At 45.3% G+C, this 27,811-nt stretch overlaps 1 protein-coding gene and 1 long non-coding RNA gene across 3 annotated transcripts; one reads left to right on the plus strand and one right to left on the minus strand.

Moving 5' to 3' along the window:
• Positions 1-830: 830 nt before the first annotated feature.
• On the plus strand, positions 831-18,107 carry LOC143434128 (uncharacterized). The gene is made up of 3 exons (XR_013103390.1): positions 831-934; positions 16,845-17,002; positions 17,616-18,107. It is a non-coding gene; the product is annotated as an uncharacterized LOC143434128 (long non-coding RNA).
• A 133-nt stretch (positions 18,108-18,240) lies between these two features.
• On the minus strand, positions 18,241-22,293 carry LOC117718541 (cytochrome P450 2D26). 2 transcript variants are annotated; one of them, XM_034516240.2, is made up of 9 exons: positions 22,024-22,292; positions 21,295-21,466; positions 20,878-21,030; positions 20,639-20,799; positions 19,781-19,957; positions 19,476-19,617; positions 19,112-19,299; positions 18,600-18,741; positions 18,241-18,491 (listed from the first exon to the last, which is right to left on the minus strand). In XM_034516240.2, exons 1-9 carry the CDS (start codon positions 22,210-22,212, stop codon positions 18,313-18,315), a joined length of 1,503 nt encoding a protein of 500 aa, XP_034372131.1. In that variant the 5' UTR covers positions 22,213-22,292; the 3' UTR covers positions 18,241-18,312. The 2 variants fall into 2 exon arrangements, with proteins under 2 accessions (XP_034372131.1, XP_076767833.1); XM_076911718.1 differs by lacking the exon at positions 18,600-18,741 and having other exon boundaries at positions 22,024-22,293.
• Between the last annotated feature and the right edge of the window lie 5,518 nt (positions 22,294-27,811).

Genomic DNA, 27,811 nt, shown 5'->3' on the forward strand with positions numbered 1-27,811 from the left:
GGGCAATACAGCCCCTCCCAAAGAGAGGTTTGTGTCACCTAGGACAGGTAGAGGGCATGACTACAGGCCTCAGGCCTCAAGAGATTTACATACTAATGGGATACCTAAGCCTTCCTCCTTGGATCCTCCTTCCTCCTCCCTCTCTATTTAACTCATGTCTGCCCTGAGTTTCAGGGGTGCATCCAGATTCATCTACCTTCCGCTATGAAAATAAATGTGTTAAAACCATGGACTTCCTCATGTCATTGGGGCCTGCCATGCAGAATAGTGGAGGGGGCCTTAGAATTACAGAGCCGCTGTTTAATCTCCTGCCTGAGGACCTCTCTCTGTGTTCTAGCCACGGAAACCAGCAATTCAACCAAACTAGCTGAGCCTTGATCCAGCCACCCGCCGGTAGCAGAGTCTCAACCCACAAGGCATTGTCAGGGCTTCTATCTCTCCCTTCGTTCCTCTCATGTCTCTGTTTTTCTGCAGCCCCCAGTGGTGTTTGGGGGTCTCGAGAATAAAGACTTCCAGCCTCCAGGCCCACTCAAAGGCCTTGCCCCACTCAGGACCTCAGACTAAGTGATACCTCTTCGCCTGAGCGGAGCTCCAAGAGGCTTCTCTCACAGCCCAGGGTCTAACCAGCAGAGCAGAGTGTACTCAGTCAAAAATCCCACACTTCTGTTGCCCAGAGCCACGGTCCTAGCTGACTGGGGCAGCAAACACTCAGGAACCACAATTGCTCAACAGGATCCCAAATCCACACCAACTTGCAAGCTATCAACCCTGCAAAGGGCAGTGGGGGAGGGCAGCTGGAGCATGTGCCATCTTCAGTACAGGCTTGTGGTCATCCAGTTGATCAGGCAGCAAGACATACAACACAGGAGTTCTCAGGCTCCCGTGTTGAGAGATCCGTGTTGGGAGTTCCGGGCTAAGGAAGCTAGGAAATGATGTGAGTGTGTTGGGGGGTGGTCACTAAGTTGATTCAGGGATTTGTCACATGCTGGCCTCTGTCTTTATTTTTTTTACCCTTTTCTTCTTGGTGGATCACTGTCCCCTGGCAACAGTCTTCCACCTGGAGATAGGAATGCCAGTTTGTTCCTCATACCAGATGCCTGTGCTCAGGGTGGGCAGCCGGGAGGAAATCAGTAAGATGACTCCTGAGCCTTCTAATAAATGGAGCTTGTGTGCTGGGCACTACTGCACACACAGCACATGCCAACTCACCATTCACTAGGGTCAGCAGAGGCTCAGTCCCTTTCCTCACTGGGGATTCAGACCTCTAAAGAGCAAAGGTTCAGAAGTCCCTGTGGAATCCAGGCAGGGTCTATCTACTGCACCTTCAGCGTGGCCGAAGGAAGGCAGGGGCTGAACAGAGACCACACCATGCAGCCCTACAGGAAGGACTATACAACGGTCTCCTCCTCTCTGCTGAACATGCCACCCCTGCATTTACCACCTCTGTGTCACTGGACCCTGTAGGTGACTCCATGCTTCTTGCTGGCCTGAAGCCTCTAATCCTCCTCCCTCTTCCTGCCCATGATTCTTGTCCCTGCCCAACCTAGTTTCCTAGAATGGCACCATAGATTGGGTCTGAGTTAAAGGTCTTTCTCAGGCTTCAAGTTGGCCTGAAAAGAGACCTGCATGGGAGTCAGAACACCAGCATGAATCATGGTCAGAAAGGGGATTAGGGAGACAATTTGATCTGGTCATTTACAGTCTAAGGCTGCTGGGTTACTCCAGGTTTACTCCAGGACCTTTCCAGGATATGTTCTGGTACCTGATGATTAAACCTGAGTGTCAGTGCTGGGATTACACACTCAGCCTCTCATCTCTACCTGTCTGTGTCATACATGACATTCTCAAAGAGAAGGAGCAGGGCTGACTGGGTGCTGGACCCAGTGGGGGATGGGCTGACTTTGCCTGGATTTTCCTGCATCAGGTAAGTGAACCCTTGTGAGGTAAGTGCACAGACATGTGAGGACTGTCACACGCTGTGTGCTGTAATGGGTTTCCTGTCTCCAGGTCTTGGAAGAGTGTCTGGATACTCAGCTAACCGTCTGCCGGCTACCATTGCTCCTTTGCCTTCATCCTCAATCCAAGTCCTCTCAGTCATTTGAACAACTGTGGTCTTTCAGGATCGTGTGACTTTAGGTGTACTGGCATCTGGAAACTCATGTCAGCAGCACATGTATGCCATGTCCAAAATAGGAACCTGAGTCATGGGTATCAGGGGGCAGTGGGTCTCCCAAGTTTGCAATTCTCTGCAGTCATGGGTACAGATAATTGATTGCTGTCCTTTGGAATCCCTGGAAGAGGACAGATGGAACCTGGCACATTTTTCCTGGACTCTGTCCTATGTAGTGTTTATTTCCCTTTCTTTCCTCTCATCTGTCTTGTTTCACTGAAATGATGACCAGCAGTGAGTCTCAGAGACAGCTCTAGGTCTTCTTTCTTTCCCTAAGAATTTTCAGAACTGGGAAGTGACTCATTTGGGTGATTGCAACTTTTGAGGGCTGCCTTGGGAAAACTTAGTTTGGGCAAAGAATGGATGAGGTTGGCTAGTGTTGGTTATACTTTCATCCCTGAATGTTTACTGTACCCCTCATGGTACACGGCACAGTGGGACTGTTGTCCATTACCATGGTCCATTACCTGTGAAACCTCAAAGTACAGAATCAGTGCATCAGATGACTCACTTCGTATGAAGTATAAAGTATTGAGAATCAACCTCATATATAACTAATTCCTGGAGGAGTATTTTGTGTATTCCTAAAATGCACTTATAGGGCACAGCTGAGCAGGATCATAACACTGACAAACCTATATTTCCACCTTCCACGCTGAAGAAGTAGTTGGGGTTTGTAAAACTGTTCTCAGATCCAGATAGACTTCTGTTTGCAAAGAACATAGTCTGAGTGGCCCAAACAGCAAAGAACTAAAGACAAATAGTTTTTTGTAATAGTTCAAAACATCAATGCCACAGGTCACTGCCTGGCTGCAGAGATTGCTTGGTGGGTAAACATCTGCCACCCAGCCCAATATTCTGAGTTTGAGCTTTTGGAACCACACAGTAGAAGGAGTGTTTTACCTCCTTCTTGGTGAACCAACTCCCACTTACCTTGGCTTACACATGTGGCCAGCACACCCACATATACCCAAATAATAAATAAATGACTAAAACCAAATGTTCTTTAACACAGTCACTGTTAAAAGTGAGGAAGGGAAACAAACCACAGGAGGGAGAGAGTAATCACAATCCAGAAGTCTGACAAGACAGTAAGAGTCAGAAATAAAATTATATATCAGGTATCTGTAACAAGCATGAACCCAAGGCTTGCACAGACATTTCTGCAAAATGCACAGTCAGGCAGCCAACAAGCACATGAACAACGCCAATTGTCACTTATTATTAGGATAATGAGGCCACAATGATAGAGCACTTTGTGGTTCTATTAAAACAGCTCTGGAGACATAGGCTTCCAGGTGGCACAGCTTGCAGAGCCTTGTGTATTCTTCATAGAATGTCAACAGGCAATGAGGACAACTCTACAGGAATTCCTCAACAAAACTGCTAAGGATGCTATCACCCAGGAGTTCCTTCTGAAAAACATACAGAAGGCAAAGGAATCTCCTAGAAGGGTAATTGAACATCCATACCCACAGCCACATAGTTCACAAGTGTTCAATGACAGATAGACGCACAAAAAAGGGACAGTAGTGGTCCAATTATCCATGGTACCAAACTCCAAGACTACTCTAACATGGCTGATAGAACTGAACCACAAAACCTGCTGTGGCTTTTCCTATAGGGCTGAAGGGAGTGGTCATGTGACTGAAGTAAGGTTATATTGCTGTGAGCAGACACTGTGACCAAGGCAACTTGTATAAAAAACATTTAATTGAGACTAGCTCACATATTCATAGTTTCAGTCCATTATCATCAAGACAGGAGCATGGCAGTGTCTGGGCAGGCATGGTTCAGGAGAAGCTGAGAGTTCTACATCTTCATCTGAAGGCTGCTAGCAGAATACTGACTCCCAGGCAGCTAGGATGAGAGTCTTAAAGCCCACACCCACAGTCACACACCCACTCCAACAGGTTGACACCTTCTAATAGTGCCACTCCCTGGGCCAAGCATATACAAACCATAACATTCCACTCCCTGGCTCCCATAGGCTTATTCAAACATATGAATCTATGGGAGCCATACCTAAACATAATATAATGCAAATTATATTTAGTCCAACTTCAACAGTTTCATACTCTATAGCATCCTCAACAATGTCAAAAGTCCAAAGTTCAAGGTCTTTTCTGAGATTTCTGCAATAACTTAACTGTAATCCCCCAAAGAATACAGGAAACCAGCTTGGCAAACTCCAAACTCTGCATCTCTTTGTCTGATGTCAATACAGTCTTTATATCTTCAGCTCAACTTTCATCTTTATTGACTGCAGCAAACTTCTTTCTCCTGCACTGGTTCCATTTCCTATTAGCAGCTTTACTCAACAGATATGCCATGGCTCTGTCATCTTAAATATCTTGGTGTCTCCAAGGCAACTTCAATGTTACAGCTTCTTGTTTCAGTGTCTGGGATCCACATATGATCTTCTGGGCTCCTCCAAAGGGCTGGCATCACTTCTCCAGCTATGCCCTCTGTAGCAGTCTAAGCACAGGTTGATCCACTCCACTGCTGCTGCTATTCTTGGTGATCATCCCATGGTAGTGACATCTCTAATATGCTGTGGTATTCTGTTGCAAGTAGGCTTTACCAATAGATCTCATAGACTCTCTTCATGGTGCCAAGCCTCAACTCCTTTGCATGACCCCTTCAGTCTCGACCATCAACTGCAACTAAGGCTGCACCTTCACCAATGGCCTTCCATGGCTTCTCACAATGCCAAGCCTCAGCTGCTCTTCATAACCCCTTCATGCCTTCCAAACTTGAACCACCACTTCCAGCCACTGGGTGACTCTAACATATTACCAGGTGTCAGCCAGGGACAAACTGGGTTCACGTGAAAACGAGGTTGGAAATGAACAAAGGACAGAGAGGTGAGAGAAGCATGAAGCCAAGACAACGTTTTCTGATCAAAGCTCAAAGTTTAATATTCAGCTCTTATATATATAGGGATCATGTTGCACAGCATCCTCAGCAGGCAGTCTATTCTTCTAAGTTCCTGTAGGAAGTTGCACATGCAGCCAAGGTGTATGACTCCACGTAGGTCTTATTACTAGGTCTATTGTGGTAAACAAAGTCTTTCCAGCCTGCTCAAGGCTGGGGGAGGGCACAATTCTCCCTTATTAATTTTTTAAAGATGGGCAGTACCAATAACTAGACGGGGGCACAAGATTTATTTGTTTTCCATTATCCTGTCTAGGGTAAAGAGTGACTGGGTGACTGTACCTGTCTTAGGTCAGAGTCTATATTGCTCCTTATTAGCCATTGTGGGAAACATACATAGCATTATTGATGTATGCCTCTGTCTTAGGTCTATAGGAACTCAAGAACCCTCTTACCTGTCTTTGACTACCGGCCTTCTATGGCACACTCTTTCCCATACAGACTAAAGACACATATGCATTTAGACCAAAGGACCTATGAGCATGCACTCAATGCATTTCTTTATAGCAATGGATAACTGCCATGGTGAGTAGCTGAGCTTGCTGAGAGCGATCCTGTGTGAAGGCAACCAATCTGTTTAAGATACAAGGTTCAAAGGTTGAAAGCAGCAAGTTTATAATTAATGGTCCAAGCAGTATAGAAAATAAAGGTGTGAGAGGGATTGTCCCAGGTATCTAATCCAGCTGCTAATTAGCAAGGATCAAACACAAAGTCTGGCCACCAGGTATATGGTGGGTAGCTTTAAATATTGATTAAAAAAAACACTCACTTTCCAGTAAGAGTGGAGACTATAGGCCAGGTTAACTCAGCTGGCTGATAGGGATTTTGAGCCATCTTCATCATTAGAATCATAATCATTAGGCTCAGGTTCTGTGTCCACTTGACAATCAATCTTTCAGGCAGCCATCAGGCTCCATTTTCTTTTTGTGAAAAAACACAGACCAAACCATGGCCCCAAATTAAAACAGGGTTGGGTTCATTCCATGTATTAGTTAGGGACTCTCTCCATTTAACCCTGGCATGTGACCTGGAAGTGACTGGATGCCAATGATGATCTGCTGTAGACTTCCCTTTAGCATCAGTTTGCAAAAATATTTAAAACAAATAAGACAAAGGCAAGATTGTGCTTTTGGGGACCTTAAAGGGTATAACTCCACCTCTTTAGTTTTTGAAAGCCAATTTTTTAGAGTTTCTTGTAAAACCAGGGCAGACACACCATAGCTGCTACTCTAACACTCAGAGAGTTATGAAGATATTATTTTAAAGATGAACAATATCTGTTTCATAATACCTTGTCCTTCAGGATTATAAGGAATCTCAGCAATATGGGTAATATTAAATTGTCAACAAAACATCTCAAATGTCTGACTATAATAGCCAGTTCCATTATCTATCTTACTCTGATATGGAACGCCAAGCATAGAAAAATAATGTAAGCAGTAACTAATTACATTTATAGTTGCTTCTCTTGTTAAAGCAGTCACAACTAGAGGTGTCAAGTCACATGTACATATTTTAATTTTCTAAAATCATAAATGAGTAACATCTATTTGCCATAATTGATTAGGTATAAGTCCTGAAGGATTAACACCATTATGAGAAAATTGAGGACACTGAGAACACATTTTTGCAATATGACTTGAATAATCTCTAGAAATACCAAATTATTGTCTCAAACTATTACTATTACTATTTTGACGATGTAAAGAATAAGATTGTATGGCCAATTGTTTCTGTAAGTCCTATAATCTGCCTGGTAAACAAATCTGCTGTGGCATTGGCCTGGGGTCCAGGCAATCCAGTAAGAGCTCTTAAATGTCTTATAAAGTTAAGGAACAGTACATGTTTCTTAAATTAAGCTATATTTGTAAAACTTGAGGATTAGCAATATCTTAAAAAAAAGGGAACAATTTCAAGCAATAATAAACCATGAGCTATATACTGGCTATGAGTATAAAAATTAAAAATTGAAAGCTTGATTTTTCAGCATTTCAAACAATGGCTATAGCACGTAATTCAATTATTTGTGCTAAAGCAGGGGAAAACTCAAGAGAATGAACATGTGATCCAATTACATATACTGCTTTCCCATTAGATGAGTTGTCTGTAAATACAGTAAGCACATTTTCTATGGGCTGCATGAATAAATTTAAAGGAAATACAAAAGCATGCATAGAGGAAAACTGTAACAACTTCTCTTTTGGATAATGATTATCAAATTTGCCTAAAAAGTTTGCCATGCAATAGGCCAAATATCAGTATTCTTCAATAAACAATTTAATTGCTGTTTGGAATAAGGAATATTTCATTAAGTTCTTTTTCAAAATACTTTTGTGATCTTGACCTACAATCCTGTATTAACACAGCAACAGCTTCAGAACTGGGTATTAAAACTTTCTTTGGAGATGAAGAAAGATGAACCCACGTTAATGGTCCCTTTTGCCAAAGGACTGCTGTGAGCACATGAGTACCAATAACTCAAACAGCCAACAATTGAGCATAGTCGGTATAATGTATCTGTTGATAACTAACAGCTTCCTCTACTTTCTGCAAAGCTATTCCTCCTTCATCAGTTAATTGTCCAGGGGAATTAGGATTTGCATCTCCCTTGAGAACATCAAACAGAGGCTTAAGTCCTCTTGTGAGCTTAAGGTAAGGTCTTAGCGAATTACTATCTCATACCAGCTTTTGAAAATCATTAAAAGTAAACCATTTTTTGCATGTACACCTGCAAGCCAGAAGAGGGCACTAGATCTCATTACAGATGGTTGTGAGCCACCACGTGGTTGCTGGGCATTGAATTCTTATATTTTTAGTTGTCAGCCTAGCCTTTAATGACTGAGTCATTTTTCCAACGCCAACTATCTTTTCTTATTCAAATTTTCTGTGCCACAGTTTGCTTAGAATGTAACTAAGGTTCCAAATATTGAAAAGATATTGCCTTTGAATGTTTTCTGAAGCAACAAGCACTTCCCAAAATTTTAAAGCTTGTTGTATTAGAGCAAATGCTTGCAGTAAAACTCCTTCAGATGGATCAGCTAATAAAATACCATACAATGAATAATATATACTGAAAGAGTCAAACTCCTAATGTCTTGTATTAAAGCAGCAACAAATTTTTGCATAGTATAGTGCTATTAGCCATTCCTTGAGGCAAAACTTTCCAATGATATCACTTCATGTGCTCTCCAAAATTACAAGAAAACACCTTTCTAGGGGCTGGTCCAGATGATCATAGAAAAAGGAAGGTCACACAAGCTGCTGAGTCCACTCCAAGCTTTGTCTTAACTCAAATGTAAATGTTCTTAATCTGGTCTTAAAACAGTCTGCTAGTACCTTTGTTTCTGGGACAATCATTTCTAAAATGACCCTAATCTTCGCATTTAAAACATCCTTTATCCCTTCTCTTTTGTGAAAGCATTGCTTGCATAGTTGTCCCTTGTAAGGCAGCAGCCATAGCCAGACACTGATTGTATGAGGGCCCAATTTCAGCACAAAGAGGAGTGTATCCAGGTAAGTCTGTCTTTGCTTTGTATGGCCTGACAGGTGCACAGCAGGCCACATTAGCATTTTCATAAGCCAATAGTGTAGCAAAAAGAACTCCTACCAGAGGGTCTCCAAAAATTCTACCAGCTGCTTTTAGCAGTCTATCCACAAAGTCCTGAAAAGGTTCATCAGGGCCTTGTTTAATACCAGATAAATTCCCACTGAGATCTGCTTTAGTAGATAATTGATTCCAAGCACGGAGGGCAGCCATTGCAATTTGTGCATACACTCCTGCAGGTAGACCGACCTGATTGACATTACCTTCATCTTGACCTTCTCCCAGAAGCATGTTAATATCCCATTCTATATTATTCATCATGATGGTTCTCTTGTTGCATGCCATTCATAGCTCTAAAGTAATCTCCTCCCAACAAAGTAGCCTCACATAGTTTTCTAATCTTTGAGTCTTCAGTTTGCTTCTACTACAGTATCCAATAAAGCTTGTGTAAAGGGGGCCGCAGGCTTGTACTGTGCTATGGCTGTTTTTAACTCTTTTATTCATCGCTAACTGCTTGATCCTCTTCTCAACTATAAACATGATTCAGTAAAATAAATCCAGAGCTCACAATTGAACTGCCAACTGTAGCCAATAGAACATTGGCATTTTAACTATATTTTTAAGTTTTTTCTGCAATATTAGAGTATAACCATGATTTTGGGAAACAAAACCAGTTTTAACAATGTAAACAATCTATTCTCTCTAAAATCAGCACCAAATGCATTTTTTTTTCATGTTACAAAGTTTGGCTGCCAGTTCTTATATATAAATGCATGATAATGAATCTTTTAATACTTCATTAAAGAGACATTGTTTTAAATCCTATTCTTTATACATCTGGTTTCTGAATGACTCAAATCCTGAGTTACCAGTTTTAAGACAACTTTCTGTTCCCAAAGTTGCAAATTTTTAATTATATCTGATAACTTATAGGCCAATTCTCTGTAACCAAGACATGCAGAACATATGTATACTTTTAAAACTGGTCAGAAACAAAAATGAAGTAGATACACAACTTATATTGTGGGGAGCCGACAGAAGGCAGCTATCATCCTTGCAGCACATGGATATGTGATAAGTGACATGTACACACACTGTCGCCTGTATTTGTATGTAGTGGCTGTTATAAGTGCTCCTGCCATATTTTACCTTGTTTGCCTTTCTAGCCAGGGACTCCAGAGTATAGATCTTGCTCTTGTTCCTATTCCTATATTCTCAGGGGAGTCAGTTCTGTGGAACTGACCCAATGAGAATTGGGTTGCCTAAATTTCAGTCCTCCTTAACTGGGCACCTCAGGCCACTAGCTAGCTGGCAACACTGACTAGACATTGGAGGGACTCAGGCCTCCCTTGGGGATAAAGAAGCCCTGCACTTCAATGTCACAAGAAGTCGTGTGGGACAAAGTTTTGGAGCAATGTCTGCAAAGCACTGTACCTCATAGATGACAGCATTGGTGTAGGGCATGCAGGGCCTGGTCTGCCATCTCAGGATGCCACACCTGCCTATGACTTCATCAATTTTCTGTTGTACTCTGCCTGGAAGGACCACATCCCTTCAGTTAAGGAACACTAGAGAAGTGACCTTTGTCCTCTATTACCTCTATGGTAATGGCTGAACCCATGGGAGAAAGATGGCCATCACCCTTGCTGGAGTCTGGGTCACACCAGTACAGGGAACCACAAGTGTCCCATGTAAGCTTGGGGAGTTTGCCTCTACCCTCCTCTTTCTTTTCCAGCCCCAGTCAGACAAACACCGCACATCCAGATGCAGGATCATGAGCAGCAGGGCCCAGGTCACAGTGATTGCAGTGGTCACAATCCCAGCACCAAACAGGTCAAGGACAACCAGACGTAGATTTTCATCCTTGAAGCTACTCTTGAGGTTTCCTGTTGCCTAAGACACAGTGAGACCACAGACTCAATATAGAGACTACAATGCCCCATAATACCCTCCACATGAGTCCAGGTGGTTACACTTTAGTGTCCTTGTGTTATTCACAGTCCAATGGACACCAGATCCCATAGTCTCTCACCTTCTCCATCTCATCCAGAAAGGCATCAGTGAGGTCTCAAGGTAGCTGGTCAGCATCCCAGGTCCTCTTGTGCTCAGTCGCCAGCTTATCCACCATGATGAGGAATGTCTTTTGCCCAGGGAAGACTTTGCCAGCCAACCCTGGGATGTGTGAGAATTGGGAATGTCTTCAGAACTTGTAACAACCATAGAATGTTCTGGGACTTCCTGCTGCCTTTAATTAAATGTGTTGCATAAATAAGATTAGTAGTAATAATAATCATCATAATTTCAATGTGTGTTCCTGTATGCATAATGTGAGGAGTGCTATTGCCACAACTAAGTTGCTGGGGTCTGGGAGTCAGTCCTCACCTTACTACATGGGTTGAGAAATGAAACTCAAGTGCCATGCTTGCCTGGCAAGCTCCTTACTGATCATCACCTGGCTCCTGGGTACAAGACTTAGTGTTGATCTCAGCCAGTATCAGCCTCTTCTATGTTGGACACAGGCCCTATTTCTTCCCACCCATCACCTCACTCCTCCTTAGTTCTATCCTTGGCTCTAGCAGCTTCATGGTGGACGAAAGAATATTCTACCAGGATATATCACATGCATTGATGGCTTCCACATGGGCAGAGGGCCAGGTTCTCAGCTTCTAGAAGTCATGACCTTGGTCTACTTCTCCTCTCCCATTACTCCAGGCTTGACAAGCTCCAGGGTTTTATTTCTGTGGTTGACACTTTTAGATGTCTCCTTTTCAAATCCCCTATCTACAGCTTCCCCTGAGAAGACAGCACAGAAGTTGCTCTGCAGGCCGTCCTTGAGCCTCCTACCTCAGGGATCAAACTAATTTTCTCCCTCATGTTTTCTTTCATAACTTTTAGCATCTTGATCAAGTCTAGGTCTCCATACTCGAAGCGATGGGCATAAATGAGAGAGGCAATCACATTAAACTCGGCTTTGTCCAGGAGAGGGTAAGGATTGAGGAGACTCCCTGAAAGTGGAGATGCAAGTAAAAGTTACAATACTGTTCCTATCTACCTGTCCCCACTTGCAGTCCACACTCATCACTCACCAGCCGGGCTGGTGAAGGCATCACAGAGTAGCCAGCCACCTCCATCACCTACTGCTCCAGAGATTTCTTGCCCAGGCAGAAGTTGCATAGATAAGTTAGCCCTTGTTAGGTAAGTGACAGATGATGGATGTCATACAGTATATGCTGTAATGGGTTTCCTCTCTGTCTCCAGCTCTTGGGAGAGGACCTGGATGTTCTGCAAATCCTCTGCCTGCTGGCACTGTTCACTTCACTTCATCCTCAGTCCATGTCCTCTCAGCCATGGGAACAACTGTGGTCTGTCAGGATCATGTGACTTTAGGAGCCTGTGATCTGCATATTCATGTCAGCAGCACAGATGTGTCATGTCCACAGCAGGAAGCTGAGTTCTGGGCATCACGGGGCAGAGGGTCTCCCAGGTTTGCCATTCTCAGAAGTCATGTCTACAGTTACTTGATTGCTGTCCTTTGGATTCCCTGGAAGAGGACAAATGGAACCTTGGCACATATCTCTTGGACACTGTCCTGTGCACTGTTTATTTCCCTTTATCACCAAGCATATACAAACCATAACAACATTTAAGCAAGTCAAGAGGTTGTGCCTCTAGCCTTGCCCACATCTGGATCCTGTCCATACCACTTACCAGGCCAGTTGGTGAAGCTGGCAAGAGACAGGATGACAGTGGACTGACTCATCAGTCCCCAGCTGCTCCAGTGATTTCTTGGACAGTCATGACTCGACAACATCACCACTGCCTTTCAATCCCATAATGGGAAGACAACACATGCACACTCGCACACTGGAGCAAACCAAGGATTGCCAACTGTTCTGTACTATTACCCACATTCCTTATTTCTTGTGGATTCCTCTGTGTCCACTTCCCCCACAACATCTCCAAAATACTGCTGCCACAGACCAGCACATCTTCATCGTATTTGTACTGGCTGCTTTTCTGTCAACTTAACCAATCTGGAGTTATCACAGAAAAAGGAGCATCAGTAGAGAAAATGACTCCATGAGATTCAGCTGTAAGGCATTTTCTCAATTAGTGATCAAGGGTGGGAGGGCCCATTGTGGGTGGTGCTATCCCTAGACTGGTAGTCCTGGGTTCTATAAGAAGCAAGCCAGTGAGTAACATCCCTCCATGGCCTCTACATAGCTTCCCGACCTGCTTGAGTTCCAGTCCTGACTTCCTTTGGTGATAAACAGCAATGTGGAAGTGTAAGCCAAATAAACCCTTTCCTCCCCAACTTGCTGCCTAATCATGATGTTAGTGCAGGAATGGACACCCTAAGACAAATTAGTACCAGCATAGTGGGATATTCCTGTGAGAACCTGACCATATTTGGGGGAGGACTGTGGAAGGACTATGGAACTTTAAGCTAGAAAAGCCATTGGGATGTTAAGAGCTCTGTGGGATGTTCTGTAGGAGCTTGGAAGATAATGTTGAGAACAGTGAAAACAATGGAGGCCTGCCTTGTGATATTTCAGAGGGAAGATTAAAGACTATTATCAGGGCTGTTCCTATTTTGACTGTGAAGATTGTGTGGTTTTGGTTAGCTGGGGCTGAATAATCACCTGTGATTAACAAGATATCAGAACTACTAAAGTGAAACCTGTACATTCCTGGGACAATTGATGCTAGTTAGCTGGAGCTAAGAAATTAGTGGTGATTAAGAAGAGACCAGCATCATTAAAGTGATTTCTTCTGGGAAGTGTTTTGTGAGAGCACAAAGAAGCTGTGTTACACAGATAGCTAAGGTTGTACATCCTGCAGCATCTGTACCTGGTAATATGTAAGAGCAACCCAGGTGGTACTGGTTTGAAGGCATGAAGAGGTCATGAAGAGCAGCTGAGTCTCAGCACTGTGAGAGACCATGGAAGGCCATTGGTGAAGGTGCAGCCTCAGTTACAATTGATGGCCCAGGACTGAAGGGGGCACACAAAGAAATAGATGCTTGGTAACATGAAGAAAGTCGATGAGAGGCTATTGGTGATACCTAGTTGCAGAGGAAGACAGCAGTGTTTTGGAGATGCCAGTACCATGCAATGACCACCAAGAACAGTAGCAGCAGTGGAGTTCAGGCAGTTGGGGCTAGAATACAATGTGTGTGCTACTAAGGGCAGGGCTGGAGAGCCCAGAATATCATGAGTGGAACCCTGGCACTGGAGAGTTGGAGTTTGATTTTACTTTTGATTGTGACTGTTCCCTGGTAATATTTTCCCTCTTGCAGGAAGAAAGTATTTTAGGGGAGCCCATAGTTAAGAGACATTTAATCGTAAAAGGACTTTGAATTTAAGAAAAAATTGGATATTTTAAAGGGATTGAAATTTTAATAAGTAAGAACTTCCAAAGACTATGGAACTTTTAATGTTATTTAGATCTCTGGTATGATAAAGAAGGTGAGGACCAAGGCTTTATAATGATGTTCTTGTGTGTCAAGTTGACAAAGGGTAAATTGTACTGGCTGGTTTTGTGTCAACTTGACACAAGCTGGAGTTATCACAGAGAAAGGAGTTTCAGTTGAGAAAATGACTTTGAGATCCAGCTGTAAGGCATTTTCTCAATTAGTGATCAAGGGAGAGAGCCCCTTGTTGGTGGTACCAACCCTGGGCTGGTAGTTTTGGGTTGTGCAAGAAAGCAAACTGAGCAAACCAGGGGAAGCAAGCCAGTAACATCCCTCCATGGACTCTGCATGAGCTCCTGCTTTCTGACCTACTTGAGTTTCACTCCTGACTTCTTCTGGTGATGAGCAGTGATATGGAAGTGTAAGCTGAATAAACCCTTTCCTCCCCAACTTGCTTCTCAGTCATGATGTTTGTGCAGGTATAGAAACCCTGAGTAAGACAGTGGTTCTACCATAAAATCAGTACTTTCTCTTGATGACCTGATCACATATCACAAGCACTGTGCACTGACCTGTTGTTTCCTATGTCCCACACCCATCTCTGACCAACTCTGTCCACATGACCTCTTGGCTTCAGAGTTGTGCACTAAGCCTAGGTGGTCAACTATGGACACTGACAGATGGCTTGCGCCAGTGTCTTATGCAGAAACCTCTGTCCATTTTTCAGAACCTCCTCCTTAAAAGCTACCTGTAAAAGGGACACATCTCTTCAGTGTTGTAGCAAACAAGACCAGGGGTCAGAACACCTCCAAAGGACAGGCCAATCAGTCTTCAAGTACCAGGCTAGGCACACAGGTCTCCATGTCTTTCCTCAGCCCACAAGGCTCTTTTTCTTGAGTGTTTGGTACTTATTGTACTCAGACCCTCAAGTGTGTTGAGCACAAGCTCTATCACTGGTCTACATTTACAACCTGATATCTGAACCTTTGACTAGGAATGTCACATCTTAGGTCGTCTCAGATATGACCACCCAGCTGCGACCTTAGCAGAGACGGGAAACTGCCATTGGACCTCTTAGCCTCCTACTATGTATAAAGTCAGGGATCGTGAGGCAGACAGTGAGGTCCAAGACCACACAGTGTCTTTCTCCCTTTGATTTCTTGACTAAATAGACCCTCATCACTCTTCCATACCTTCAAGACCTCATTCATTAGAGGAAGCAGAAGAGTCTTGAGTCTTCTATGTCTTCTGCCCTGTGTAACCATAGGCCTAGTCAGCTCTCATGTCCTGCCCCACTTCCTGGTCTTTCTGTGCACACTTTGCACTGAGAAAGAGCAATGAGTCCTCAGACCTTGCAGTGCCTATCACCAGGAAACTGCTAAAGCTGCTACTTGCGGGTGTAGCTTCCTGTCTGTCCTGTGACTTCAGCACCATTGTGTATTGCTACAGGTGGTCTGATCTCTGTTGCCTTCATTCCTACCTCTCTCTGTGTGTATGAACCATATTGCATGCTCTCTGAAGTCACACACTGCATGTTGTCATGCATGTTGTAGCATGGGGCCTGAAGGCAGCTGGAATTCCAGAACCAGCATCTGTGCATCAGGTCAACCAGAAGGAAGGTAACATGAATATGACCCCAGTTCATCTCTAGTCAGCTTCCTGATGGGCACATCACTGCTCTCATAGGTCTTTCTGAAAACATCTTATATCAAACACCACAGCCACCTAAGATCAGGATGGAGGCCTCTTACTGCCACCTGACGTCTGGTCCCCAATAAAGGAGACAAAGCTGACTTTTGTCCTCTACCCTGAGTTGAGCTCCTGTGTGTCTCTCAGTCAGGGTGCTGGAAGAGGCCAGAGTCCTGTAGGAAGGTTTGCCTTCTGGTTTCCCTCCACTTCTCCTCCATTCCCCACCTGGTGCTGGTTCACTGGAGGGCATCAGATATAGAACTGGTTCCACAGGAAGTATGTAACTGGTTACTTTAAGATGACACTGTGAGCATAGGGCATAAGTGTCCAGTGAATCCTCTGTTCCAAGGGGCAGGATCATGAGCCACTCATCTGACAGGCCACACACAGAGCCTTAAGGAGCTAAAGGACATTACCTCAGACTTTCCAGCACTATCAAAAAGGGGGGAAAGAGGACTTCAAAGACCATTCTTCAGTGAAGGGCACTGGCTTTTCTTCCAGTGGACCCAGGCTTGACTCCCAGCACCTACAGGATGATTTACAACTAACTGTAGCTCAAGACCCTGGGAATCTTGTATATTCCTCTGTGCACACTGTAGACAAGCAGGCAAATACCATGGATATACAATAACAATAAAGGGGAGTGGTGGGACCAAGAGGAGTGGGTGTGGGAAGCCATGGCAAGGCCTTACTCTTGGCAAACACTCACCCTTGGCTCTCCTATCTACTATTCTTCTTTCTGCTTACCTTCCATGAGTCACTTGTCAGCTTTCAGAACTTCAAACAAGGCCTCATAGCAACTCACCTTAGTAACCCTTCCTCCTGATCTCTAGATTTAGACAACATCCTGCCAGATAGATGTTTTTAGAACCCCTGGTAACGGCAAGGCTTTGTAAGAATAACTTAGTTAGACCCCACAGCTGCAGCTAGCTTCCTCCACCTGCAAAGCCCTCTTTTCTTTCCTACCCCTCCCCATATCCTGTTTTCAGAGTATATAACCTGTGTGAACAATAAAAATTTTGCCAGCTTGATCAGACTTCTTGATGTGCTGTGCCTTTTTCTTTTCTTACGCATCTCAGTCCTCTCTACAGGGTCTAAGGGTCCCACTTGATTGTCCAGCTGGCCTGGACAAGTGGCACCTAACATAGGGCTCTCAAACCCCCAGAGGGGACCACCACCCCACCTTCAAGTGGCAGCGGAGCCGGCATTCAGGATTCTGGGAGTTCCCTGACACTGAGACGGGCATTTGGTAAGTAATCAGGTGGTGCATCTCAGTCCTCTCAACAGGGTCTAAGGGTCCCACTTGATTGTCCAGCTGGCCTGGACAAGTGGGTGGTGAAAGCATGTGACTATTTCTGTTGGCAAAAGGAGGGGCTCTGTGAAGTATACTTTCTGCAGCATGGTGAGTGTTTGGTCCTGTACATTCTACAATCCAGTGTGTGACCAGTGATGACCTGTGGGAGGAGCTTCCCTAATATTCCTATTTACATAGAGCCCATGGGGGAACATTTTCTTTTTCACAAAAGCAAAATCACTATCAGTGTCCGCACATAACTGTGTTTCAAGGCAGGCCATATAGGTTAGGGTCTTGGGATGCTGTAGTCTGGCCTCAGATTATATAGAGTCTAAAATGAGCCTTGTGGAGTGTCACATGCCTCTAGAATTGTCCTCCCCTGCCCCACCAAACACACACACTTTCAAGACTCCAAAATACTTGAACTTCCCTACTGAGTAGCATCAACGACATTTGTCACACATGGATGCGGGGAGGACACTTCTCTGTCTACACAGGTATTGCCAGAAGAACAATGGTATCCTGCCCATCTTCTTGGAGTCTAACCTGTCCCCATTTGCTTCAGCAGATTTCCTCCATATTCTTTGACTGCACCAAGTCTGAGTGTGAAGACAGCAGCTTTTCTAGTTGTGAGAGCAGACTTAACCACCATTTGTGCCTCTTCGGGGTCTTGCGAACCTATGTCAACATTGTCACAAGAACAAGAATTATGCTGATCTCCAGCACAAGCTACTCACACTTTCTTCACTGTAACCCTTGAGTCTGACTTCAGTTTGCAGTGTGTGACAAACCCAGCAGACATTGGTAGGTGTTTTGTGTGATACAGTGTCAAGCCAAGAACATCAACTACCTCTCCTCCTACTTTCTGTGGATGCTGCCCTCTCCCCTCCCTTTCATCCCCTCCTCTTTACTCCCTTTGACCCTCCCTGGTGACTACCCACCCATCCCTCTTCTGAGAAAGGGTCTCATTAAGTAGTCCAGGCTATGTAGCCCAAGGGGGCCTTGAACTTGCCATCTTTTTGCTTCGTCCTCCCATGTGCTTTGCTGAAGGCCACTGCTCCTAGAATAATAACCTCTATTTTCAACAAATTAAAGTTGTTCATAGGTTGGCCTGAGGCAGAGAGTCAAGGATTGTAGACTGTTGTCTTGGGACACAGTTGGGACAAGGGTGGGGGTTAGACCAGGAATCTGAGTTGCAGACACAGAACTTGTTTATTGACATCAGTCAGCCCACACTGGGGAGAAGGTTGGAGCCACTACCCCTGCTAGCGAACCACTGCACAGAGCTGGTAGGGCTCTGGAGTAACTGGCAATGTGTAAATGCCATAATCACTGGGCTGGGGCTGTCCAGGGGGCACTGAGAAGCTAAAGCGCTGCAGGAGGCAGGTGAAGAAGAGGAAGAGCTCCATGCGGGCCAGGGGCTCCCCCAGACATGCTCGGCGGCCTGTGGGTGGAAGAGGACTCAGTCAGTCTGGGACCTGATTGGGGCTCCACCTTCCAAGGCACCCTGGAGACAGACAGACAGACAGACAGACAGGCCCCCCAGAGGCACCTGCTGAGAATGGCATGAAGGCCTCATGCTTCACAAAGTTGCCCTGGGCATCCAGGAAGTGTTCAGGATGGAAGTGAAGGGGCTTCTCCCAGACAGTCTCATCCTTCAGCACGGAGGACAGGTTGGGGACAAGGGTCGTCCCCTGGCAGGAGGCATGTGGTGTGAATATGGAGTAGGGTAGGGCTGCCTAGGCCTTGATCACCAAGTTCACACACACGGTCTCTACCTCACACATGGGATCCTTTCATTCAACTTCAACCCTGGAGCCTCCCAGCAGCTTCTCTACACCATGCAAGCCCTGTGACAAAGTTCCTGTCTGCAGTGCTTCCTAAAACCCCTGAAGCTCATTTCACTGGACGTCCTCTTCTCCAGGGAATCTTGAGCAATGGCTGCAGTGTACTCACACCCAGCTCAATCCTGTTCCCATGTGGAATTCCAGGGTGTGTTGGTCTTGGTCTTTATCACCCTTGTTTGCCTAGTGGCAATTCTGGGACCAGGGTGACCATACCTACCTTGGGGATGAGGAAGCCTTGGAATTTAATGTCACGGGATGTCATATGTACTACATTCGTAGGGACGATGTCTGCAAAGCGCTGCACCTCATGAATGACTGCATTGGTGTAAGGCATGCGGGCCTGGTCTGCCATCTCTGGACGACGCACTTGTCCTATGACCTCATCGATCTCCTGGTGGACATGGCCTGGATAGATTGGATTTCTTCTGTGAAAAAGCAACTCATCCTTGAACTTGTACCATTGGCTTAATAAGATAGATAAGGCTCTCATCAGACATGTGGGAGCCTACGTCAAGCTAGTGCTGGAGCCACTAGCGTTTCAAATGGCTCTTGTCCTCCCTCCCAGCCCCAACCAGACTCACGCTGCACATCAGGATGTAGGATCATGAGCAGCAGGGCCCAGGACAGTGTGGTTGAGGTGGTCACCATCCCTGCCATGAACAGGTCAATCACCACCATGCGCAGATTCTTATTGTTGAAGCTGCTCTCAGGATTCCCCTTGGCCTGGTCCAGACAGAAAGAGTGGGCTCAGTAGGGAGAGGCAGGTCCATATGGAGCCCAGGTGCTGAGTTACGTGGTGATGCGCAGGACCACATCATTCTGGCCTCAGAGCTCCCAAGACCTCAGCCCACAGCCCCTGGCCACATCTCTTGGGGCTTCCAATCACCTTCTCCATCTCTGCTAGGAAGGCATCAGTCAGGTCTCGGGGTGGCTGGGCAGGATCCCAGGTTTTGTTGTGGTCAATTAACATCTTATCCACTAAGGCTATGAATGAATTCAGCTTGGGGAAGGCTTTGCCAGGGAGCCCAGGGATTTGAAGGAACATTGGGAGTGCGTTCAGTACCTATGAAAGAAAGAAAACAGGTCTAGTTGCTTTTATTTCTTATTAAGAATTCATTATTTTATTTGTGTGTTGGTGTGTGTGCACATGCATGTGCACGCATGTGCATGTGCTTGCATTACACTATCGCATGTGGATAGTGGCTCAAGTTTGGTAGCTATAGAACAATGTATAGAGTAAGTTCTATCCTTTATATGGGACTCAGGGACTGAGCGCAGGTCTCCAGGCTTGCTTGGTAAGCTCCTTTACCCACTGACCATCTATCTCTTTTGTCCCTGGCTGCTGCTTCTGCTCAGTGTTCGCCTGGACCAGTCCCAGTTCTCAACTTCTTCCACAATGGACTCAGGATCTGCTTGTCCCCTACCCATCACCTGCTTCTTCCTCAGTTCTAGCCTGCATGCTCTCTTGTAGCCCAGGGTGAAAAAAAAAAATATTCTACCCTTTAAATGTAACAGGCTTGTGTGGTTTCCCTGCAGACAGAAGGCAGAGGCTCACCCCCTTTCTAGAGCCATCGACCTTGGTCCACTCCTCCCCTCCACTTATCTGAGGTTTGTCAATGTCCAAGACTTTCTCCCTTCATTTGACTATCACACCATACCCTGACCTAACCACCCTGAATTCATACTTTCTCTGATAGGATTTATAGCATAGACTTGGCCATGCCCACTGCTCTGAGCCACATACCTCTCCAATAAAGCCAGTGTCCTCTCCAAAGCTTTCCTTCAACGTTTTAAGCATCCTGTTAAAGAAAGGGTCTGCATACTCAAATCGACGAGCATAAACAAGGGAGGCAATCACGTTGCTCACAGCTTTACTCAGGTGGAGGCTGGGATCCAAGGGATGTTCTAGGAACAGAAATGCAAGCAAGTTGTGATATTCTTCATCAGTCCCTGCCCACACTCTCCATCTCAAACATCACCCACCAGCCTCCTTGGTGAAGGCGTCACAGAGGTGACCAGCCTCCTCTGTCACCCACTGTTCCAGTGATTTCTTGCCGAGGCCAAAGTCACGCAGGGTGGACACAGAGAATCGCCGCTGCTCTCGCCACTCGGGTCCATAAGGTGCAAGAATCACACCTGCAGGTACATCTATGTGTAACCAAGGGCAGCTAGCTATGCTGTCTCCTCTGTTCCCAACATTCTCCTGTGGTCAATCTTAGCACTCAGTGACCAACACTTTTCTAGCACATATTGCCACCTTCCATTCCATAGACTCCACCCTCCATCCCAGCGTCTTTCCCTTGTATTGTCTGACCACATCATCTCTGTTAGGCCTATCCATCTTCTGCTCACCCCTTTCAAGCCCTACTGCCCCTGCTTGTCCACACTATAGAGCTTTACCTTTTGATTTGTGCCCAAAGCCCAGATGATTATAGATGGGTAGTATGGGACGGTCAGAAGTGTCCTCTCCATAGTTCACCAGCAGTTCCCGCACTGCCTTCAGTCCATTGATCACAACCACGGGCTTCCAGGCCATCTGCAGGCTGAACACGTCACCATAGCGGTTTCGAAGCTGAAATAATGGGACAGAGGACTTAGAAAGTAAAGGTCCCCAGCAGAAAGATCAATGCTCCTCACACAAGTCTCTGTCTCTGTACTACCCCCAGCCCCGTGTGTGTGTGTGTGTGTGTGTGTGTGTGTGTGTGTGTGTGTGTGTATGTGTGTATACTTTGTTCCTGACAAATGCTGGGCAAATACTCTATCATAGACCTACATCCCCAGCCGTGACTGGGGCACCTTATTGCTTGGTGACTATATCTTCTCATTTCAGCAAAGAACTCATAGCCAATATTATCATTCAGCTGGGACTCAACCTAAGCAAGGTCCTTGAGCCTCTTCATATTTGACCATACAAGAGAAAATTCAGGTCTCTGAAATGGGCAGCCAGACTTGAGACCACAGAGCAGGAAGAGACTATTGAACACACGACCCTCTCTCCACTTTTTTCGCCCGAACAAACTTTTTTCTCATGGGGGCCATCTTCCTATCTTTCCTGTGGCTTCAGCACCACCACATGCTGCCTCAGACACTCTACTGACATCTACTGTATTCTACCAACACCGCTCTCACCTTGTAAAAGCTATATGGCATGTTCTCAAAGTCCACCTGCAGCAGGTTTCCTAGCCCAGGGAGTGGCATGGGGCCTGGAGGGTAGTGGGGAGTCCAGAACTTGCGCCGGTGCACAAGGTCCACCAGAAGCAAGAAGATGGCTGTGAATAGGGCCACAGCCCATAGGTCATCGCCAATCAGCAGCCCCATGGCTGCTCCACTGCTTCCAGGCTTTTGAAGGAATACTTGTTCCAAACACTTAGAATCAGGAAAGATCGTCTTATGACACACTGGGAATCTGGTCCCTTATAAAGAGGGTAAGGCTGAACTTTGTTCTCTGCCTTGAGCCAAGTAGCTGTGTTAATGTTCAAACAGAGCCTGTATGGGGGAAACGGGTGTCAGAAAAGTCCAAGGAAAGTCAACATCAGAGGTTCCTGCCCTTTCTTCTCTCCTGTGTTGTTTATCCAGGGCAGTGGCATTGATATCTCCACAAAGAGCTGCCTAGTGGTTATGTTGGGCTGGACACTGTGAGCACAGTGGGAACATAACCATGGACCCTGCCTCAAGGAACAATGGTCATGAGCTGATTTGCCACATGGGCAGAGATCCAAGGGGCCTGAGGGCATTGTCTCAGAATGGAACAAGACCTTTTGGAGGCTTCATGGAACACTTGGCTAGCAGGATATGACATCTGACTGATACCATGGGCACTACCACTATGCAGCAAGGGCCACTGAAGTGGCCTGTGTGACTGGCTGATGAGGGTGAGGGAGAGGCAGTGTGAGGAAGGCAGCTCCAGCCTGTGGAGCCTTGAGTACAGGTGGGAGGTCATTCAACTCTTGAGGAAGGTCCAATTTAAAACCTGGGGACTTCTCAGTTCTCACCAGAGAAAGCTGAAAGGCTGTCACCAACTGTCAATAGACTCCTGGGGAGGCCAGCTAGATGTCCAGGTGGTTGTCACATAAAGACCACTATCTAATCTTATTTACTCTTGGCTTCTTGTTAGGTCAAGCCTTGTGTTAACGGTTATCTTAAGAGGGATGGAGAGGTGTCTTCCTCATGCTACAAGGGCAGTGTTTTTTAGATAAATACACTGGGGTAAGACACAATGAACTTACAGGTACTGCAGGACACAGCACCCAGCTGTGACAGCAAGTGCCACTGACTGGTTTTGTGGTGAGGGACAGTAGGAAGAAGGTAGCTGCAGCCCCTGGATTCTTGTGTTCCAGTCTAAGGTTACTGGGTTGAACGGGGAGCCAGACTCAGAACCTGGAAGCTTCTTAGGTCAGATCTGAGAAAGCTGAGAAACTGTCAACAATTGTTGAGAGTCCCAGAGGCCCATATGTTGAACCAGGTACTTCTCATATGGTGGCCTCTGTCTTTTTCACCCTTGGTTTCTTGGTGGGTCAGTTGTTCCCCTGATAGTCTTCCACATGGAGATATGTAAGTAAAGCAGTGCTTCCCTCATAACAGAGGCCTGTGGGCTGGGTGGGCAGGTTCACTCCCCAGGCCCCTATTCCAGACTCACTGCCTGTTCCTGCCTATTGTTCTAAGCTGAGTTATGATAAGATGGCAACTTGAATTGACAAACAAACAGGTTTTCTCTAGCTTCATCCAAGCCTATAAGGAACTGCTGCACAGTATAAGAGTCAACATAGGTACATGTCAGGGGTGGGAGATGAGAGATAATTTAGATGCAGTTACTGAGAAGCTTAGGCAGGTAGGTTTCTTCTGGGATGACATACGATCAGATAAGACCAGGTCATGGAGGTTAATACCAGGACCAACCCTCCCTGTAGCAGTCTCTGCCTCTTTGGGGTGTCATATATGGCACTGACTGCATGGTGGCCTCCAATGTGGCATGGGACAACTCAGGCCTGATTGTCCTGCCACAGGTAAGTGAGCCCCTGTGAGAGAAGTACATAGACAGGTGCAGCATGTCACACACTGTATGCTGTAAAGGGTTCCCTGGTTTTTCACCAGCTCTTGGGAGAGACCTGGATCCTCTGGTAACCACTGTTCACTTCCCTTCATCCTCTGTTCATGTCCTCTCAGCCATGTAAACAACTGTGGTTGGTCAGGATCATGTGACTTTAGGGGGACTGGGGTCTGGACATTCATGTCAGCAGCACTGGTATGCCATGTCCACAACAGGAAGCTGAGTCCCTGGCCTTCAGTGGGCAGCAGTGCTCCTGGGTTTGCAATTCTCTGCACACATGTCAACAGGTAATTGAATGCTGTCCTTTGGACTCCAGTAGAAGAGGACTGATGGAACCTGGGCATGTCTCTCCTGGACTCTATTTCCCTTTCCTGCCTTCATTCTGTCTTGATTGATTAAAATGACAACCAGCAGTGAGTCTCAGAGCCATCTCTAGGTCTTCCTTCTTTCCCTAAGCATTGTGGGAAGTGAATATGATTCACTGGGATGACTGTGACTCTTGAGTGTCACCTTGGGAAAGCTTAATTGGGGCAAAGCTTGGCCGGAGGTAGACTAGGGTTGGTGACACTTTCATCCTCAGATGGTTACTGTACCCCCTCATGGTGCAAGGCCACAGTGGGACTGTGGTCTATTAGCACAGGCTGTTACCTATGAAATCTCAAACATAGAACCAATGCTTCAGATAATTCACTTGGCATGTAAAGAAATGGAAAATATTGAGAATCAACTTCATATAATTCCTGAATGTTGTTTATTCTTAAAATGCACACAGAGAGGACTGCTGAGTAGAATCATAACACTGACCAACCTCCATTTCCACCTCCCACACTGAAGAAGTAACTGCAGTTGGCAAAACTGTTCTGGGACCTAGATAGGGAGGGCCTGTGACTTATAGTCCCAAAGAACATAGTCCAAGGGGTTGAGGTGTAGGGCAATGCCTGGCAATCACTCAATCATGTTCCCCTGGGGCACAGTTGACTTGTAGGTGGGGCAAGGTCATCAACCTTATGTGAGCATGTCTCACCTGAGACAACAGATCCCAGGTAGGAAGAAAGAACATGCTCTTTGATCATAGATGATATAATTGTGCATGTAGGAAACAAGAAATGTTTCACAATACCATCTGAGAACATCAAACAATTTCAGCAAAGGTAAAAAGTCAACAGAAAAAAAGCACTTATTCCTTCCTAATCTAACAATGAATATGCTATATGAAATAACAATGAATAAAAATGTAAAGAGAATAGAATGACAAGCAGTATCACACATACACTAGCATCAAAAAGAGTAAGTGTGTTAGGGCAGGGCAGTGACTCTCACAGTATGGTGCTTGCTGTGGAAGCTGAAGACATGAGCTCATTTCCTAGCATCTATATACTCCAACCACTTCCACAATCCCAGTGCTAGGGAGGCCAAGAACGGAGGATGCTCGGAGCTGCTGGTGAGTCAGTCTACCTCAATGAGTGGGCTCCAATTTCAGAGCAACATTGTCTCAGCTAATATGGTGGAGAGGGACTGAAGAACATATTCAACTTTGACGTCTGGATTCAACACTAAAATGAGGATGTGCATATGTGGGTAGTTGGCTGGGAACACAGAGGGTTTCTCATGGCACAGCCCCAATGACACGAGAAAGTCCATGAGTTTTACAGGCTTTAATGTCATGGCAGATGGTTGGATCTGGATGTGCATCCCTGTGAAACCTAGGGCAGACATGAGTTAAATAGGGAGGGAGAAAGGGAGGAGGAGCTGGAGAAGAATGCTTAATTGGCTCTGCCCTCTGGCCTTCAGGCATCTCATTTAGTATGTACATCTCTCTAGGGCCTGATGCCTGTTCTCATGACTGATGGCCATAGACCTCTCTGTGGGAGGGGTTGTGGAGGGCTGAAGCTAAATGAAAAGAACCAGGGCCCGGGAGCAGAGCCGAACTCCTGCTGTCCAGTAATGGTCCAGGGTTCCAGGCTTATGCTCGACCAAGCACCCAGCTGCTTCTCACAGCCCACCGCCCCACATGCATACATGTGCATTTGTTTCCCTATGAAGAGTTGCACATACACACAAACATATACACGGTCAAAATGAATAACCTACAAAATCATCAGAAGTGACTGAAAAATGTGTGAATGAAATGCATCCAAGAAGTAAACACATTTTTTGTTTTGTTTTTGATTTTTGAGACAGGGTTTCTCTGTGTAGTCCTGGCTGGCCTTGAACTCAAAAAGATCTGCCTGCCTCTGCTTCCCATGTGCTGGGATTAAAGGAGTGTACCACCATTGGCTGGCTAAAGAAGTAAAAACTTTAAAGAGAATATTAAAACAGGAAGGCTTGCTTTATTGTTCATGAACTGGAAGGAATAGTATCTAAGTATTCCTATCAGATTACAGAATCCCTAAAATGTGTATGGAACATCAAGAGATTAAAAATGCTGCAAAAGATTTTCAAAAACTGAGTTTGGGGATAGAGATGGCTTAATTGGTAAGCAACTTGCTACTCAAACATGAGGTCCTGAGTTCAGATTCCCAGAACCTAGCAATGCTTATAATACAGCACTGTACCTGGGGAAACAGAGAGACCCTGGGGTTTGCTACCTCTCACCGTATTGGTGAGATCCAGATTCAGAAAGCAGCCCTGTACCTAAAAGCAATATGGAAAGTGATTGAAGAAAATGTCTGACATCAACCACTGACCTCCACATTCATGGTCCCATGTATGCACATGAACACACACACACACACACACGAATTTGAAAGACTCACACTTCCTGTTTTAGACAGGATTCAGCTCTGGATCATGACAGAGCCAAATCCGAGAGGACCCATTTTATAAGCCACAATGCCCTTCACACTCTACCCTACAACACAGCACCATGGGATGATGCAGAGCTTTAGAGATTCATCCTTGAGACACTGGGGCCAGCTGACAGCTATAATTAGTTCCTAACCATCATCCCCAGAGGTCCCTACTCACACAGTTAGGCTAAGAGGGTAACAATCAAAATCTGGAGTATGCACAGAGTGTGTGATATGTTCTTGTGATCTCAGTACTTATAGAGTTCTGAATTAAGAAGAGGTTACCTAGGACTGCCTGGGCAACCCAGTGAAACAGCATTTAAAAAAAAACAAGTCAAACAAGAGTAAAAACTTATAAGGAGTGCTTACCACTGGGAATGCATCTCTTTTGATATAATTCAGTCAAAAAAGCCTGCCACACCAACATTGGCTTACATATATGGCCGTAATCATAGTGTTATTATGCAATGAAGATACACACCAAGGGAAACCTCTGAGAAATCAGACCCCAAGGACATTCATGTGACCTGTAAGTGTCTTTCAATGAAAGGCCACATACATATGGTATTTTATAACAAGATTATAATGGTGCTGAACTATTTCTATCTCGCAGACACGGTGTACTCATACAGTTCCTATGAGATTACAAAATTCCTAAAATTTCTATGGAATATCAAGAGACCGCAAATGCTGCCAAACATTTTCAATGCCACGGTGTCACCATTCCATGTGGCATTCAGTGTAGTGACATGCTTGGTAGCTTCCGAGCAGCAGGCTCTTCCTTCTACTGCTGGTATACAGTAGGACCCACCATTTAAGTTTGAATTGGAAAGGCTCTGTGAATTGTATTAGGAAATTGCCTAGTGTAATTCCAGTGTGAGTACCTGGTATAATATATATGATCAAATAATGAACCCTAACACTGTTCTATACAGAAAACAGTTTTATCGAGAAATGGCACTGGGCAACCCAATAAGAACACAACTTGGTGAAAAGTTAGTACTACACACAAAAATAAAGTTTAAATAGATCAAAGACCTGAAGGTATGTACTCACCTGTCAACTCCTAGAAAATGCCTTG

Source organism: Arvicanthis niloticus, chromosome 13 (genome assembly GCF_011762505.2).
Source record: "Arvicanthis niloticus isolate mArvNil1 chromosome 13, mArvNil1.pat.X, whole genome shotgun sequence".
In the NCBI taxonomy this organism is placed as follows: Eukaryota; Metazoa; Chordata; class Mammalia; order Rodentia; family Muridae; genus Arvicanthis; species Arvicanthis niloticus.

Bases quoted from the DNA above. Each gene is read 5' to 3' on its own strand.
- LOC117718541 (XM_034516240.2), bottom strand. From the start codon at position 22,212: ATGGGGCTGCTGATTGGCGATGACCTATGGGCTGTGGCCCTATTCACA. The intron at 20,800-20,877 runs GTGGGTGATGTT...TTCTGTTCCTAG, and splicing joins CGCCTTCACCAAGGAGGCTG to AACATCCCTTGGATCCCAGC. The intron at 19,618-19,780 runs GTGATTGGAAGC...TGTCTGGACCAG, and splicing joins TCCTAGCAGAGATGGAGAAG to GCCAAGGGGAATCCTGAGAG.